General features: G+C 41.9%; 1 protein-coding gene across 1 annotated transcript in view; it reads left to right on the forward strand.

The window, feature by feature from the left end:
- LOC147026739 (uncharacterized) overlaps nt 1-13,796 on the forward strand; it is a 120,662-nt gene extending 106,866 nt beyond the window's left edge. Inside the window, exons 11-14 of the mRNA XM_085883586.1 lie at nt 961-1,071; nt 5,549-5,646; nt 5,748-5,873; nt 13,217-13,796. Coding sequence (XP_085739712.1) covers nt 961-1,071; nt 5,549-5,646; nt 5,748-5,873; nt 13,217-13,352 — 471 coding nt within the window. The 3' untranslated portion in view covers nt 13,353-13,796. The remainder of the gene's footprint in view (nt 1-960; nt 1,072-5,548; nt 5,647-5,747; nt 5,874-13,216) is intronic.
- Nucleotides 13,797-19,395: the final 5,599 nt, after the last annotated feature.

Raw genomic sequence — 19,395 nt, forward strand, 5'->3', positions numbered from 1 at the left:
CATCAGCTTTATATTTCCTTTCTAAGATATCGTATTCTTTGAAAGTAACAACACCCCAGCAAATATTCTCTCCTGGCCTGACAAAGCATTGATCTTTTCACAAGCAAGAAGATCTGTTATTGGTCAGGCAGATCTTTATCACAATATATATATATATATATATATATATATATATATATATATATATATATATATATATATTACCCTAACTGCAAGATGTTCCCTTTTGAACTATACCAAAACAGTGCTGATTTATGATTGGGCTTCTCCGAGCCCAAGGCTGAAAGAATGTTGTTACAAGGGCCAACAAGAAAGCCAGATGTTCAGCTGCACGACAAAGAGACAGAGACAGAGACAGAGACAGAGACAGAGACAGAGAGAGAGAGAGAGAGAGAGAGAGAGAGAGAGAGAGAGAGAGAGAGAGAGAGAGAGAGAGAGAGAGAGAGAGAGAGAGAGAGAGAGAGAGAGAGAGATAGAGATAGCCGACTTGCTTTGATTACCAACAGTCAAAACCGGTAGCTTACTGAGAGCATCTTAAATGCTTTGGCTTCCTCACTTAAATGCTACATTCAATTTTAAGAAAAGGTAATCCTATTAAAAATGACTGCTCTCATCTTGGGAGCTGTTCAACAGCTCCACACATGTATGTACTGTATGTATGTGGGTGTGTATGTTTTCGGTACATGATTGTTTTTAGAACGATTATTATCATCAGGATTATATTATTTTCAAGGAATGATGAATTTAAAATCTTTTTTAATATCTACAAAGCATTCGAGTCCTGTCCTTGTTTCAGCTCAGGCCAGGATTCCTCATCACAGTGTCATTTGCAGTCCATCTTATAAAACTATACAAGAACCATGGTGAAAGAGGAAAATACAAGTGAGTTTGATGGAGGAAAATGCAGTGAATATCATGTTCACATTGGTGACTGACTATCTTGTCGTCTTTTTGTTGCAGCAAGTTACAGCAAGGAGGCGAATGAGTGTTGCAGTCATTCCAAAGTTTTCTTTCACGTCTCCAAGCACACTCGAACAGCCCACAAGATCTCCCAACTTTCCTTTTGGCATGGTAATGATCATGTGACCCCTATGACATCAGAGTTATCAATAAAATATTCTCCACGGGGGGGGGGGGGGTTCTCTCCTGTGTTTAAAGTTTCACACCGATTGGACAAGCAGTTGCAGGGAAAAAAAATATTTTAAGCGAAAATATATAGACGTGGACACAGATACACAGACAGACATGTGCGTTACAATAGACTTGCAACTAAACCCCTTCGGGCGAGACTAGTCAATGGGACACCAACAAAAGAGAAGTACAGGCAGATACTGCAGCACCATGCAGTTCCTCGTGGAAATCGTATAATCGGAAGAGGATTCATTTTCCAATAAGACAATCAAAAACACACTTCCGATATAGTAAAACAGTATTGGGAGAACAAGGTTACTGTTGGTGTGCTCCAAGTTTTAGAATGGCCACACCAGAGTCTGGATACGAGTCCATTCAAGACCATATGGGATTACCTTGAAGAACAAGAGTAACCCAACTAACCTTACAGAACTGTGGAATGTAATAAAGGATATTTGGCACAATATAAGGAAGTGGAATATATTTGTCAGTCATTTACAGGAAGCATGGGTAAAAGACTGATCGTACTCTAGAAGGCAAAGGGAAGACACAATAGGTATTGACTGATACTACAAAACTAGCCGGTAGGCGACAAGGCTGCTCGCTCTAGAAGGAAAGCTGGCCGACGTGACGAGCCGATATTCATGTACATGCTATCAATCAATTTAGCACAATAAATATGATTATCACAGCCCTCTTAGTTTGTGCCCAGAAACCCTCCTTGTGAAATTTCAGTCATGTTTCCAAAGAGACTCTAACAAACGGCAGCCCTGGTAATTTCATTTATCTATTCGCTAAAGATTTTATTTTTTTATATGATGCTGTAAGACATTCTCCTTGGGCACAAAAAAAAACAGGTCCCTCGGAGGTCCAGTTTCGGAGGTATTGATTTTTTTGCACAGTCCACAATAAGTGTATCATGTACGATAAAGTATTTTAGTTGTTGCTAAGCAACGGAGGTGTGCATAGCAACCATTCATTTTTGTGTACATGCTAGCCACATTGTACACATTTCACCCAAGTTTCATCAAAATCAGGCTCTTTCTCTTAGAGATATTCGCAATTAACCGTTTCTGAAATGTTCAACATGTACTCGCCCAAAACCTATCTCCTCCTACAAATATTTTTTGTTCGGGCTGCAAATTTTGCATGAAGGGAGCTCGATAGATTGCGCACAGAACTCTAAGCTTCGATTTTTCGATTTTTTTTTGATTTTTGGACCACTTTAAAGGGCTGTTGCTGGAGCCCGGGGTCCCATATTCGAAAGCACATGATTCCCAGAAATATTGGTCCGACCTACCAAATTTCATTGGAATCGGTTGAGTGGTTTAGCCCCAAGGCTTGACCAAAGTTTCATGGACAGACAGACAGATGGAAATGTCCAGAATATGGATGCTCTAAGAGCAGCCAATAACACTGTTGCTATTTACTGAAGCAGTTTGTTTCAGGTGCATTCATAAAGGCTGTTAATCCTACTATTAATTTGCAATTGGACACTGGCTTTGACACCAATACAAATTTATATTACCGACCCTAGGCACCAGAAGGCTACGTATATCGAACAAACAGGTTCAAATGGAGAACCTCACTGCCATTAGAGAATTTTATTTACATCAGATGTGGCAATGAATACAAATTGTTGCTCCCAGCTTGCCGGCTCGAAGACAAACACCATTTGCATTTTTTCCATTTCCACTCTTACCCCGTTTAGAATCCTGTGCGGGCATCAGCAACTTGCTAATTTACAATAATAAACAAATATAACTGTTATTACTGAAAATATGATGAATTCAACCAAAAGTATAAATATCACAAGAATAACCCAAACGTTTTCAAAGTGCTGTATATTTTGTTTTTTGAGAGGGGCGCGTGGGGGAGGCGGGGAAGAAGTGCTGGTGGGGGAGGGGGGGTTGTCGGGTGACAGCACATTCACGTTTTGATGAGACCCTCTCACAGACATCAGAATCTCGACACACGTACAACTACAATCATCCACCCATAGTGATGCTCATGTGCTGCCAATGTCAATATTTTATGTACCCCTCTATCTCCAATGCATCTATGTACAAATCACACTCAGATGCCACCTATCTACTGTTTCTGCTGAAACCATCTTTCCAGGGAGACCATTCCATTCATCAACTACTCTCTAATTAAAAGACCCCTGCCTTCGCTGCATGGATCACATATCTGGCACACACAATCTTGCCTGTGGTGCACATAATCATATCTGGAGAGGCAGTAGGGATCATAAGCTTTTCCAGTCACAATGAAGAAGATCATAAGCTTTTCCAGTTGTGCACAAGCTGACAAAACATATCCAATGATGATCATGTGTTCCAACTTGTTCTTCCTCCTGGCAAGCTCGGCCTTAAAGGTCAAGAATGTAATGTTTTCATCCGTATTAATCGATAATACTGCGAACGGCAGGATCTACTTCATCATCTTGCACATGGCTGGAAAACCTTGCTGTTGTTTGCGTAATCACAGGATACCCCAGCGGATACGTGGGTCATGTGACCTGGGTCGCTGCTTGTGAGTTTCCGCCATGTTGGCTACAATACACGACTCGTGTTAACTCTGATCTAGTGTGTTTGTGTTTATTCGGTGAGATACAACATTTTGGTGATGAGGATGGTGGGAATAAGTTTCATACCTCCATCAGCCTTTTTTGTCCCCCGCCTCTCCGACAAGGTTTGAGACCAGAGACATTAAAATGAGCTCTGTCCGACCTGTCCATGTACTTTTGTGCACGCGATATTTCAAAAAATGTTAAACATTCAGCTGTCATATTTCGGATATATATTCCTCATGACATGATCTCAACCCGATTAGATCACGGCTGTGATTGGCTGAATTTTTTGCCAAGGCAACCATCTCAGTAACTTGGCTTGTGTATGTGATATTTCAAAAACCGTTCAGCATTTAGCTTTCATATTAGACAGATCTATCTATTCCTCAGAACAGCCAAAAGGAGTGGGGCTGGAGGGGGGGGGGCGACCTAGATTATGATCTTGTTGTTGATGCTGGGAGAACCATCTAAAATGTGGACATGTTGGTACAGTGGCTTTCAGACATGCCTTGTTGCAAATGCCCTCGATGAAAAGAGAGTGACTTTGGCTGGGAGATATATGTAAACCTGTGGAAAATGGACATGTCAGACAGATTGATGATTCAGAAAACTCAGAAACACTAATTTTCTCCATTGACTCCATAAACGGAACAACAATGTGGAAAAACCTTTTGTGTTCAACTGGCTCATACTCCAGTAACTTTTATCATAGATATTGGAGCAAACGTTTCTCTTATGAGCGAATCGCTGAACAGCAAACATTTCATGACCATGGATCTCAAATGTGGTTGTGGCATGTCGAAAATCAGATGAAATTTGATTGTGTGTGGAACTTAAAGCCATAAATAAGGCCATAATCCCTGATAAATATCCACCACCAACCATCGAAAAACTGTCAGCAGAGCTCCACCACTCGACATTGTTTACAAAGCCAGACATGTGACAACGCTGTCTTCAAGTCCCAATGGTGGGAGACAGCAAGTACCCGACAGCCTTTATAACCCATAATGGAGTTTATCATTATTGCTGTGTGTCATCTGGGTTAAGCTCTGGGCTGAGTGCATTCCAGAAATTACTGGCAACAGTTCTGTCCAGAACCAAGGGATGCATTCATCTTCTCGACGACATTGTCATACAAGGTCACAATACAGCAGAATATGACCAGAGGCTTAACACTGTGATGACCAGACTAACCGAAAGTAAACATTACTCTTAACCATGACAAGTGCCAGTTCAATCGATTGATTTCATGGACTACGATATGTCTTTAGCAGGCTTTCTTCCACTGAACTCCAATGTTGAGGCCATCACTAGTCTTCCAGAGCCCCCCCCCCCCCAAAAAAAAACATCAGAACTTGCCTCGTTTTCGGTGCAACTAACTTCACCTCGAGTTTGCAGAAAACTATGCTGATCTGACTCAACCACTGCACATGTTACTGCAGAAACACATCCCATGGAAATTCTCCAACAAACAGACCCAAGCAAGCCTTTCAGAGTTTGAATAGAAAGATTACAAGTTACCTGATCCTTGCACACTTTTACCCCCAACATACCAACGATCGTCACCACTAACGTCTCAGGAATGGCCTTGGGTGCTGTCCTTTCTCCAATGTTAAACGGAGTGGACGACCTACCGCCTATGTGTCAAAAACACTATCTGAAACTGAAGAAAGTTTCTCTACAGGTGACCGTGAAGTCCTCACTTGTATATTTGTGAGTGAACATTGGAATGCGTTTCCTCTGATCCTGTGTGTTTGTTTTGTTTATTCGTAAAGATACAACACTTGCACTTTTATTTTAACTATCTGTAATGTAACCTACATGCTGACATTGTCTGTGTTTCAGGAAACAAAGGAAGAAGCAGAACAAAAGGAAACTATCAAAAAGGGAAGAGAAGAGAAGAAATGTTTATCGATTGAAACAATGGAGAAACATGGTCTCAGGTGCATTATTTCACTTATATCAGAGTTTATCACGAAGACCAACTGATTGTCACTTTTTATTTTTGAACTCTTAAAAATAATAACTCCTCAATGTGCTGCAGGATTGAACAACCACTGGAGGAGAGGGGGAAGGAGGAGCTGGAAAAACAAAAAGAACAAAATATTAATTTGGTTGACGATCAGGAAAAATTTGCATCACTCCTTCAGGCGAAGGTTGAGGAAAAATGGTACGTCAGGGACAAATGGCAAAAGGTAGTACTGTCGCACAATGTCATTGCCAACATTGTATGTATATTGCTTCCATGTGCAGTTTATTGGACGCCATCATTTGTTGAGAGACATTTATAAGATTTTAGTTGATATCTTCCTGAGTCTTGAGTTTTACCGGTCCTGTATTTTAACTTGATCCTAACTTACATTGAGATATTCAGGGGAATGGTAGCAATACAGGCAAGCCATTATTTTATTAGCCCATCCGGCGTGCAATGGGAGATGGGGTTTTGCAATCGTGTGTGTGTGTGTGTGTGTGTGTGTGTGTGTGTGTGTGTGTGTGTGTGTGTGTGTGTGTGTGTGTCATTGTGTCAGTCAGTCTAGTCCACAACTTTTTTAACATTTGAGCTTTTGTCATGAAATTTTCAACAAACCCTTATGAAAATATGGAGAAGACTAATGAATAATAAGGACAAATGTGTCCAAGAGCAGTGTCCTAAAGGTTTTGTCAGCTAAAAACAAAAAACAAAAAAAACAACAACAACAATAACTTCCGATATTTCGTCATGTGCCTTGATTAAGCCAATAGCGAGACCCGTCATAGTGTATTTAGGTATTTACGAAATATAGTGTATTTACGAAATTACAATACATTAAATGGAATAATCTTTAAATAGTAACGTGAACTTTTTGAAACTTTAAAGCAAATGTCCGAATATATTTAAAAGTTCATGATAGACGCTCTCAAAAGGCACCCTTAATGCGAGGATGTGTACAGGTGTTTAGTATTTAAGGAGATCCGGATCGTGTATATAAAAGAGCCGAGTCCTAATATAAAGGTTTTGTAAGAAGAAGAAGAAGAAGAAGAAGAAGAAGAAGAAGAAGAAGAAGAAGAACACCACCGAGCTCTCTTAGAGCAGCGTTCGCTACGCGAGACACTGCTAATAATTGGGTAAAAACGTCAAAAGGCAAAGTCACATGAAGTACAAATAGGCCTTCTTAGCCTGTCTGCCATGAAACGGCTGAGTTTTGGAATCACTTGCGTGTTTCTTCATTACTATTTGAGCTTTTGTCAATAAAATTTTAACAAACAAAATATGAGACTATGGAGATTACTATTTAATAAATTTAGCATTTTTCCCCCTTTTTTTGTACACAAAGTCAAGGCTCGTGGAAGAGCTGGAACACAGAATGGATCAGGATGCAGCAGAACAAAGGTAACAGTAAAAAACCTACCTACTCATCATTACCTGCATACCTACCTACTCATCATTACCTGCATGCCTACCTACTCATCATTACCTGCATACCTACCGACTCATCATTACCTGCATACCTACCGACTCATCATTACCTGCATACCTACCGACTCATCATTACCTGCGTACCTACCGACTCATCATTACCTGCATACCTACCTACTCATCATTACCTGCATACCTACCTCCTCATCATTACCTGCATACCTACTGACTCATCATTACCTGCATCCCTTGTTTATCCGTGTCCATCTACTTTCTCCCTCCGCCCTGATGTTGGTGTTTCCCCCTTTCTCCTGCTGTTTCCTTTGTTGTGTTGTGTCCTGATCTGTTTTGTGTCCTAGCTCTTCCACGAGCAGAGACCATGTATAAAAACGAGAGGAGGAAAACACACCAACAGCAACATTGAGAGATGAAATAGAGGGTATTTGGACAAATAAGGGATGTGGGAAAGAATTAGTGGTAGGGGAACCAACGAAGGGTGAACAAGATGGATATACAATCAAACCTCAGGAAGGAAAAGCTGGAAATTTGGAAGAGGTGAGCTTGGGGGTGGGGTGGGAGGGGTTGGGTGGTTAATGGGGGTGTGGAAAGTCATGGTTTTGGATGGGGGAGGGTGGTGAACAGCTGTATTGAAGATCTGGATGGAAGAATGAATTGAACAGAATGTGGAAGTTGGTTCCACAGGCAGGAAAGGAATGGAATGAATGAATGGAGGTGAGCAGTGATTCAAGACCAGAAAGGACGTGGTAGAGGACAGAGACCAACGATCTGTCTGCGATGAGAAAGTGATAGGCCCATAGACTCAGCTTCATCGTGGAAGATTTCAGTGATCTTTGAGGCCATGGCTTCCACGGCATCAAGCTGAGGAAAGTGTGGGGCTGTGGCACCAACTCAGAGGGGGGAGTAGTTCTCCATCAATCTGTGGATAAGGGCCTTGAAAGTAGATGAGTTCAGGTGATCCAAGGAAATTGATTATCTTTCTGTCAAGCACAAGTTTCCTTTCTTCTCGTTTTGTTTGTACTGAGTACACGACTTGTTCTTCCAACTGCTTCATGATGTCTGTATTCAATGTAGATCAGCAGGTCCTTTCCTCTGTTGGGTCACCAAAATAGGTGACCCTTATTGTCAGTTATTCAGTCTGTTTGTTTGGATTTTGTTTGTTTGTCATCAGCATAATTGGTAGTAAACTTAGGCGGATTTTGACCAAACTCGGGTGGTAGGTACATCTTATGACCTCGTGCTATGGAAATTGTGATGCTTGCTAGGGACGCTTTGGTTCCCTAGCAACAACCGAAAAACCTACAAAATCTGTACCGTTCACACAAAATCAATTCCGAAAGCCATTATCCCACGTAGGGTTATGAAATTTGGCACGAATGATCTACAGGTGAGGCTCTATCAAATATATTCCGGTTTTTGTGATATATGGAATACTTTACCCGCAGCGCCCCCTGCAATTAGGGTATGCGCGAAAATTGGCGAAAATTGAAGGCCCCCTCGCGACCAGGTGAATGCATCAATACGAATGAAACTTTGCAGGTTCATGGTACTCAATAAGTACTCCAACTTTGCCTCAGGACATATTGACCGATTTCGCTTAGGTCAGGGGTCAAAGGTCAATTCGTGCAAAAATCGATAATATGCAAGAGCTGGAGGTGCCTTCGCGCCAAATGCTTCTCCTCCTAGGGTTATGGTCGGATGGTCATGAAAATTCACACTAATCGTCTGGAATACATTGTGCACAAAGGATCAAGCCGGATTTTCGATTTAGATCTTTGTTCACCCACAGCACCCCCTCAAACTTTGGGGATTTCCGATTTCAAACCGCATTTTCGGTACTTTTCATTCAAATGGATACCGAGTAGTTATCAGTAGATGGAATTGGATGAGATTTGATATGCATAATCTTAAGGTGATTCCCTATCCGCTATATACATCCATTTTGCTGTATATCTTATAGTTTCCATGCTCGGCGACCCATCGCCGCCTACCGGCTTGTTGAATTATAACTTTGTATTTTTGTAACCTCAAATGGCAATCTTGGATTAAAACTCAAACCATTATTTGGTCATTTTGTTTGGCAATCTGTCTTCCAAGTTCGATATTCACAGTTTATTTATGTATTTATATGCACACATACATACATACATACCTACACACATACATACATTGCCTAGAGAAAGTCTACACCTCTTTTCATAATTTCCACCTTTTGTTGTCTTATAGCCTGGAATTAAATTGCATAAATCAGACTTTTTCCACCTCTATTTACGCATCATCACCCACAACTTCCAAGTAAAAAAACTAATCCTTCAAATTTCAGAAAATTAATGAAAAATACAAAAACTAGAATATCTTGGTTGGATAAATGTCTACCCCCCTGAGTTAATAATTGGTGGAAGCACGTTTTACAGCAATTACAGCTGTGAGTCTGTTGGGATAGGTCTCTACCAACTTCGCACACCTTAATTGAGCAATATTTTTCCCATTCTTCTTTACAAAATTGTTCAAGCTCAGTCAAGTTGTGTGGGGAGTGTAGATGGACAGCAATCTTCAAGTCATGCTACAGATTTTTGATTGGATTTAGGTCGAGGCACTGACTGGGCCACTCGAGGACATTTATCTTTTTGTTCCTCAGCCACTCCAGTGTAACTTCGATTGTGTGCTTCAGGTTGTTGCCTTGCTGAAAAGTGAACTTCCATTCGAATTTGAACTTTCTTTGAATTTGAATTTGAATTTGAACAAAGGGCAGCAGGTTTTCCTCTGAGATTTTTCTGCATTTTGCTCCATCCATTTTTCCTTCTATCTCTATCCTGACAAGTGCCCCAGTCCCTGCTGATGAGAAACATTCCCATAAGAGGATGCTGCCACTACCATGCTTCACAGTAGAGATGGTGTTCTTTGTGTGATGTGTTGTGTTGGGTTTGTGCCAAACGTCATATTTGCATTTCGGCCAAAAAGTTCCATCTTGGTTTCGTCAGACCACAAAACTTTTTACCACATAGCTCAGAATCTCCAGAGTGTTTTTTTGCATACCTCAAATGGGACTCAACATGGGCTTTTTTGAGTAATGGCTTCCTTCTTGCCATCTTACCATACAGGACAGACTTGTGGAGTGCTCGGGACATTGTTGTCACATTCACACAGTAACCAGTCTTTGCCATAAAGGCATGTAGCTCTTTCAATGTTGACATTGGCCTCTTGGTGGCCTCTCTGATCAGTCTCCTCCTTGCATAGTCATCCAGTTTGGAGGAACGGCTTGATCGAAGCAGGGTCTTGGTGGTACAATACACCTTACACTTCTTAATGATTGTCTTGATTGTGCTACAAGAGAGAATAAAGGCATTTGAAGTATTTTTTATACCCATCCCCTGATCCGTGCCTTTCCACAATTTTATACCAGAGCTCCTTGGTTCTCATGATTGAGACTTTGGTGTGAAATGCACTACCCAGCAGAGGAAACCTACAGGAACAGCTGATTTTATTCTGAAATAATCAGAATCACCACAATTTAACATAGATGGAGGCCAATTAACTTGGTGTGAGATTGTGATGGTGATTGGTTACACCTGAACTAATTTACAATTGCCATAATAAGGTGGGTGGACATTTGTTGTCCAACCAAGATGTTCTAGTTTTGTATTTTAATTAACTTTCTGAAATTTGTAGAATTTGTTCTTCACTTGGAAGTTGTGGGTCACGATGTGTAAATAGAGTTGAAAAAGTCTGATTTAACGCAATTTAATTCCAGGCTATAAGACAACAAAAGGTGAAAATTTTGAAAATGTTTGTACACTTCCTATAGGCACTGTATGTACACACACACACACACACACACACACACACACACACACACACACACACACACACACACACACACACACACACACACACACACACGAGATGGTATTATTTTGATTCCTGAAACACAAGTGAAAAACGTAATATTTACCACTACACAGATATCGGTAAATATTGAGAGTCCACACCAAAACATTTGATCACACTGGCCCTTTGCATTAAAAGTTACAATCAGTGGGGGAAAGACTTTTGGGATGATTCTCACAGTCGTTTGTGCTGTCATATTTTCTAGATTGCTGAAGGCTGGGATGCCTTTTTAACCCATGGGGTCTTCCATCCCACGGGGTCGAAGCGCCTCTCGCGTTCTCTCTTTTCTTGTGCAGTTCATTTGAATGTATATTTCTCCATTATTCGTGAACAGAATTCGATGAAATTTGACAGGCATATACTAGACACATATGCACAGGCAGTAACTGAGCCCAAAGTGCGATTGTGGCCTTTCGGGCCGAGGAACGGCCCATTTTGGCCCATTTCCTTAATATTGTTATTTATCGGTTATTAGTGAACGGAACCGAACCAAACTTGACAGGTATATTCTGGAGACCATTCCCCAGGCAAGAACTGAGCCCAAAGTGCGATTCACGCCCTTTGGGCTGAGAAACGGCCCTTTCAGCCCATTTTCTTAAAATTGATATTTCTCGGTTATTCGTGAAAGAAACCGGACCAAATTTGACAGGTATATTCTTGAGGTCACTCTGCAGGCATTGACTGAGCCCAAAGTCAGATTACGGTCCTTTGGGCTAACAAACGGCCCTGTCGGCCCATTTTTTTTTAATTGCTATTTCTAGGTTGTTTGTAAACGGAACTGGACCAAACTGGACAGGTATATTATGTGCGATTATGGCCCTTTGGGCCGAGAAATGACCCATTTGGCCCAGTTTCTTAAAATGGTTATTTCTCGGTTTTTAGTGAACTAAATTGGACCAAACTTGGCAGGTATATTCTAGAGACGATTTCCAATACATTAACTAAGCCCAAAGTGCAATTCCAGCCTCTATTAAATTGATTCAAAAGTCCCAAAAAGATTAAAAGTCTCCTTACTTATTGACTCGCATTCATACAATAACCAAGCGATAAATAAATACAAGAGGCATATGTGAGAAAATTCTCTGATATCATCTACCTCAAAGGTGGGTGGATTGTTAACCGTCCAACAATCCGTCAACCAATCATTGTGATTATGATGTCAGAAAATTTTCTATAACCCAAATATATCATCAAATATTTTGACATATGTCCTTTAGTGAATACAAATTCTGTTGATCAATGAATGGCTTATTTTCCTTCCTCAATCTATTATCAATGCTATGCAGGTGTACCCGTAAGAAGATTTTCTGATACCACCCAACCCACCAATCAGGGATTTAATATCAACATTTCTGTACCTAAAAAAAAGAATGGTTGATATCAGAAAAAATATTCTAACAGATGCCTCTGCGATATACGACGATGGTTATTGATTGATCGGTTGATTGATTCCTATGTGCGTGCAATCGTGAAAGCAAAAGTCCGCTGATAGTAAGGACGGATCCAGGTTATTATGTGAACATTCGTGAAAACGGTAATTAATATGTTCCTAAGTTACATGTAAATCAAAAAATATGTTAATTGCGCTGGGCGATGCCCAACTCAAAATTAAGTCGCAAATGATGATATGAAACTAGCCTCACTCGTGTGAGGTGTTCTGGTTTCTTTTTCTGATGCGATGAAAATATTACCAAATTTCAAAACTATCTGTTGTCCATGCTATTGCTCACCTGAGAGTTGTACGAATGAACTCCCATGGGGTATGTTCGCAATTCGAACTTGTTACAGAGTTCATTGTAATGTTAGTGTGCTGGAATCAGCCTGTTCAGCCCAATGTCTTTTTCCACTGTGCAAGTTCTTCCATTTCTTTATTGCTTAAGCTATTATTAAGAGTTCAATATTTACAGTACCTTCCTTCCCTCTCCCTTTCCCTTATTCATAATTTCAGGTCTCCACAAAGTCTGGCATTTAAAAAGCAGACTCTTACAAAAACCCTCACAAAAAAACCTCATCATATCTCAAATTATCTGATGTAAATCTGACTTAGCGAATCTAATGAGATTTTGTGAGTGTAAGTTCCTCAACCCCCCCCCACCCCCACCCCCACCAACAATACTTGGTAATTTTGAAGTTTAAAAACAAACAATAAATAACCACCACTGGTGCTCACAATTCTCTCTTTTCTTACACGATATTCTGCTCTTTTTTAGGCCTGCCACGCTCCTGCGACCCAAACTCTTCGACATCTTTGCCGTCAGCATCTTGCTTATTGGGACAGCACTTTGTATCCTGGGCTTGTTTCTCTTGCATCGATGCAGTGGTGCAGCAGTTCAACATCCTGCCTGACCCTTCGACTGAACATTTCCAGCCTTATGTGCACCTTGTAACAATGAATACCTGCAATTTCATCATGTTTTCAATGTAGTTGAAAGTGTGCCGAATAATGCTTTTTCCCTGAGTATGTTTACATATTCCTCACATTATGGAGTGGCATAAATAGATCAGAGGGTAAGATGGCATGGTGTTAAGGACACTGGACCAATATTTCAGCAGTTGTGAAGTCAAATATGACTTTGTGGCTCTGGTTTTAAGAATTTTAATTTTGAAGCATTTTAAAAATGCTCGACTCTGGAAGGTAACTGTGTTGCTATTGGATTGTAAATTAGAAAACCTAGCTGGCCCACATGGGAGTGTTTATTTTATCTGGCTTATAACTGATGCCGGTTTTGTGGTTGACTCTCAAATGCCCTTGGTGAAACACCAGGCACCAATAAAAAAAGTAGTACTGGCCTCATCCTGTGATGTAATTAATAATAAAAATTCACTCGGGAGCACTTCATCAACAGCGTTACAAAATGACCTCTGCTTCATTCAGGAAGTTGATGTTGCATTTCTTTCTTTCTTTTTCCTTCTTCATAATAAACATGATACGATCATAGAGGAACTTGGGCATCCCACCAAAACATCAATTAAAAAATTAATGAAGGAATGAAGAAGCAAATAATGCAACACACCTGAGGATGAATTTGATTATTTTGGGCATCCATTATAAAGTTTTTGAATTATTATAAAAGTGTTATATGGGTGGCCAATCTACTTTAAAGGATACTCTAATTACCCGTAATAACAAGGACATTATATAATATGAAACGTTAATAATATGTGATGGAAATTCAGGAGTTGGGAAGAGTTGTTGCCAATACAACACACCCTTCAACTTTGTGACGTTCTTGATTTTTCTTCGATAAATGTCCAGCAGAGGGTGCTCTAAAACCGTTTGGATGAGATCTGCTTGGCATTGCTTTTACATATTTGCTTTTATGAAAAAAAATGAAGGAATGGCTTTTCGACCACGATTTTATATCATCGACAAAAATTGCAACAAATACTCGTTATAGTACAGGGTACACATAACGTCCTTGTGCAACTTTGAATTTTTATAAAATTTGATGTACACATAATAGAAACAAACAGTAAATGCCACATGAAGGGATAATTTATCAAATTTTGTTCATGTTAATATTGTTATTAATGTTATTTATGTTGTTAAAGCCACAATTTCACTGAGTTTCTTGATGATATGACTTTTTCTGATGCAGAAACTTCAACTTGAACATCAGTGGTAAAGTCAACCACCACAATTACCACATTTGGGGAAGCCTGGTGTTGGCTTAGTGGTTAGGGTGGCGGCATGGGATCCTAGGGTTCTGAGTTCAAGCCCCGTTGGCCGCTAAATTAAAAATACACCAGGAGGTTGACTCAGCCTGTCATCCTTCCGAGGTCGGCAAAATGAGCACCAGTGTATTGGTAAGGGGACACTGCATCAGGAGCATAGCCGCGTCCCAACCAATGATGCAACCAGCAGCCACAGGCTGCACTCGATAGAGAGAGACCACATTTGAGGGACAGAAAAACCTCAGGAAGTCTGGCAGCATTAAAGAGACTCACCAAAAAAAATCAATATCTGCTGTTCTCTCAGGGAGTCACACATCATTGTTCCTTTCTTTTTTGGAAGAAGCAATATTTAATGGTAAACATTACTTTGCAATGTTGTAGAATTTCTTTATTTCTGAACTACGACTATTAAGCCTTTCACATATCACCTAGTACCAGCAATACAGCCCTGCAACTGTGCTTTGAATGTCCGACGGTTCTCGAATGATATCTTCCGAGACAATTGGATCGGCATATGTGGATCAATTGCTTTGCCACCTCTTTCGCCTGACCTGTCCCCACTGGAGTACATTTTGTGGGCTATGTAAAACTAGTGTTTGACACTAAAAACCTCATTCTTTGGATGAACTTAGGGTGTGATCACAAATGCAATTCATGAAATTAGGCCGAAGTCACATTTGCCACGGCGGCCGTGGAGTCTCCAAAATCTACGGCCACTAGCAATTATACGGCGGCCGCAGTATTTCCACGGTCACACAATGTAGCAGTCACATGTGTTTTTATTTTTTGGGGAGCCACATGGCGTATTTAGAATTTGTGGAGACCGAAAACGTGGGGGTGCCGTACGGTCTTTGACTTGATGTCGCACGGTAACCTTAGGGCGTTCCTGCGGCAGCCATATAATTTTCAAAACAGACGCAAGGTGCCCACAAGGCGATCGCAGGGGGACCGCAGGGGGCCTTAAGGCTAACGTGTGGCCAGACGGACGGTAACGAGTGGGTTCTTTTTTTTTTTTCTTTTTTTAACCAGTTTTTTTTCGGCTTGTCGAATTGCTATGGCGAACGTAGAAATGAAAAAAAGTTATAACTCCGCGTTATAATTCCACGGCGACCCCTACAGCCTGTAAAAGATAGCCAAATGGCGTAGGGCCACCCTGAGGCCACTGCAGAAACTCTGCGGCCGCCGCACGTTTCTGTCAATTCAGAGGGCACACGGCCACCGTATCCTCGCCGTAGAGCAAATGTGACTGAGGCCTTACTCAAGAGCAACTGCAGAATGTTTTCACCAAGTTGGAAAATTGGATTGAACAATTTATTACGAAAGATGGTGATGATGTTGAAGCCTAAAAAATTGAACTGCATCAAGTAAAACCTTTATGAATTATGCTTTAATGCACCATTTCTAGTTTCTTTCAATCATATGCACATCAAAAGTTATAAAATTGGAAAGTTGCATAAGGACTTTATAGACACCCTGCAGTATACCTTATACTCTTCAAGATGAAGGAAATCTATGGTCTTTGTAACTTTTAAACTCGTACAACGCTGCCCAGCCCACTTTCAGGGTCATGGTTTGAAAGCTGAAGATCAGCTTGTATAAGTTGTGTTGTTGTGATAATGATTATTTTTCATGAGAAAAATTAGGACACGTAGAGAACTAACGCTTTTCCATCGGAATCTTGCAGGTTGACTACGAGAAGCAGCAGCACTGCATTTTTACAGATTACAGTCTTTCTGACTCAGGGACATTCCACCGCTATCGATAGGATCAGAATACATCCATAGTATCGGAACTCTAAATCGCAAATCCAATGACAGAGATACGGAAAGTCATTCGTGTGGCATAGAGGTCAGTGAGATGCATATATGAAATAGGAAAATCAGAACTTATATTACTTACAGAGGTTACCTTTCAAGTGAAATCCAGACAGCTGTTATCTAGTTACATTTCTTCGGTTATGCACAAGAAATGGTTTGATCCCATGTATTGAGAAAGATCAATTATTCCTTGTTCATGATACTTGGGCATTTCATATTGGAACAAATATAATGATAAATGCAGAAGTAAGAAGTGTGTTCCCTGCCAATGTTTATATGGGTGTTGAGACCTGACATTCCACGACGCAAAGGCAGCGTGGCACACCTGGGGTGGGCCTGCAAGGCAGAATTGGATAAACTGCAGGGAGGTGAAAAAACTTCAGTGAGGAAAGGTATGGGGATCAAATTATCATGGAATGCACTGCAGTGAGGTGCATAAAGTTTGGTGTCGTTTATTAGGAAAATCTTCATTTTGGTCGAAAATGCATTTTTCCTATTGCTACGACAGTGAGCATCACATAGCATGTTGATAGAGCATGCAGCTAACTTTACATGTTGATAGAGAAGGGAAGAGGTGGCAGCAGCAATGTCAGGCATCCAAATTTTTTATCAGAATGAGATACTATTGACCAACACATGACAAAAAAGTGTAAAAAGGCATGTACATGATGATATGTATTGCACTCTTTAAAGAGAATTGGTGCTGCCGCAGCAGTTTATTGGCATGGGTTATGCTATGTGGGTTGCCATTGCCTTACCAGCAGTCAATCAATGCATAAATTTGTAATTTGTTGAGGGTGCCAGCAATAGTAAAAGGAGACAGTGGGATCTTTAGCATCCACCAACTCATGCTGGGAGATGAAACACCCAGTTTAATGTTAATCCGAGTGATGGCACACACACATTATTGCCCCGCCCTGCATGTGAAACACCAACATAGCAGTTTATAGCTGGGTCAAGATTGGAACCCAAATTAGACAGCTCAGAGGCAAGAATACATATCTCATATAATGATATAATAATCATATAATGATATATATATATATATATATATATATATATATATATATATATATATATATATATTATATATTGTTGCGGATTCGCTCCCGCCGGCGTGCTGACGGCCACGTAACTCGAATCGCGGCACGTCGCCCACCGGACGGACAATCCAGTCGTGACCCTCTCGGACTAACGCCGGGAACCAGTCACGGGTGGACCTTTCGGTCTCACCGCGATCGAGCCAATCAGCCCCCGCGTGGGATAGGGTTGCTCGCCAAATTCGACCTACCTAAGTACCCACGCGGAGGGTAGACCGGGCGATCGCACCTCGCCGCAGGTCGACTTCGGACACGGGCCACTTAAGCGACCCGTTCCGTACTATCGGGATAACCGAGCGGTGTTATCGTCGACCTCGACGGTTCGATTAATTATCGGGCGTATTCAGCCCACTACCAACCCTTTACGTGAAGCAAGATGAGGATTCTATGAAGGAAATGACGAAGCGAAGCGGGAAACAGTTCAACACAAAGCACATTTATTCGCGATGAACGGAAAGCACACATATTCAATTCCACCAAAAGCACACAGAAAAGAAAAACACAATTCAATTTACACAAAAAGCAAATGTAAAAGCGAGGACACAATGCAGAGCTAATACCGACTACCGAGCACACGGCAACACTTATACAATTTTACTTCACAGACGGCGCCGACAACACATACCCAAAACCAAGGAAAAGAATACCCTCAAGGATGAGGCGGGCCTGAGGCCGAGACCGGGTCGGGCCTACCCGTCTGGTGATGAGACGCGGAGCGGCGATGGTGCCTCAACTCCGCGGGCCTCGCGGGCAGTGTCTGGTAGGGGGTGGGAAAGGGGCCCCCTTGGTCGCACTATCTCAGCGCGGGGGGAAACAGGAGGGGGTTGCTGATGCTCGGGGTATAGAGGATTTTTATTGTCCCGCGACGAGCGTCTCCACCTCGGCCAGGTCGCGCTGTCGGCCTCCCTGGGGTGCAGCTCCCTGCACGACGCGAGCACCCCCTCGTCTGCCCTCGCCGCCTCTCCACAGCTCCGTCCCCTCCGCTCCGACTCCAACGCACACGACGACCAGCTCCTTCTTGCCAACTCCACCGCCCGCGAAGTCTTAACTCTCTGTTCCCTCTCGACTCTACTACTCACTGGACTGACGAACACGGTCGCTTATATCAGCCCCGTGGCTTCGCCCTCTCATCTTTGACCCCCTCCCTTCGACCTTTCACCTCGCTCCCCATTGGCCCGAGAAAAAGTGGGCGTGAATGCTTTTTGATCCATAAATTTGCATATATCGATCGCCCTCCAACGCCCTGGGGCGGGGCCAGTCGCCCCTCGCTCACCGATTGGACGGCAAAAAGTGGGCGTGTGTCGTTTTTGATCCGTTTTTGAAGCACAAAATCCGTGATTTTGTACACGCTGTTCGGCGCGCGCCCTGCACGAGTCCAACACCGGTACCCACAAGCGGCGCAAGAACGGTGGCGATGCGACGGTTGCGAGGTGTGACGTGAAGGTCGTGGCGGTTGTGGTGAAGCGGCGTTGTGGTTGGTGGTTGATGTTGTGACTGGTGGTGGTAACAATGGCGGTTGGTCCAAATTAAAGATAGTAAAAGAAAAACGGCTATCCTGAAGAGTCGCAGCACGCATAAATGACATGTATTCCCACTAGACAACGGGTTTGGGCCTAACTACACATGTACTTACCGAGATACCTCACCTAAGGGACCTGAATGGTGGTTTGCGAATTTGGTAACCACAACAATATATTATTGCGAATCTGGAAGCCATGACCACACAACAGCCAGGTCCTATAGATCAGTTATATCAATAAGTACGTGTTTCTAGTTAGGGTCCCGTCCCTAGTCCAA

The sequence above is a fragment of the Eptatretus burgeri genome, chromosome 5 (assembly GCF_056783735.1).
Source record: "Eptatretus burgeri isolate ZD-2024b chromosome 5, Ebu_testis_v1, whole genome shotgun sequence".
NCBI classification, from domain to species: domain Eukaryota; kingdom Metazoa; phylum Chordata; class Myxini; order Myxiniformes; family Myxinidae; genus Eptatretus; species Eptatretus burgeri.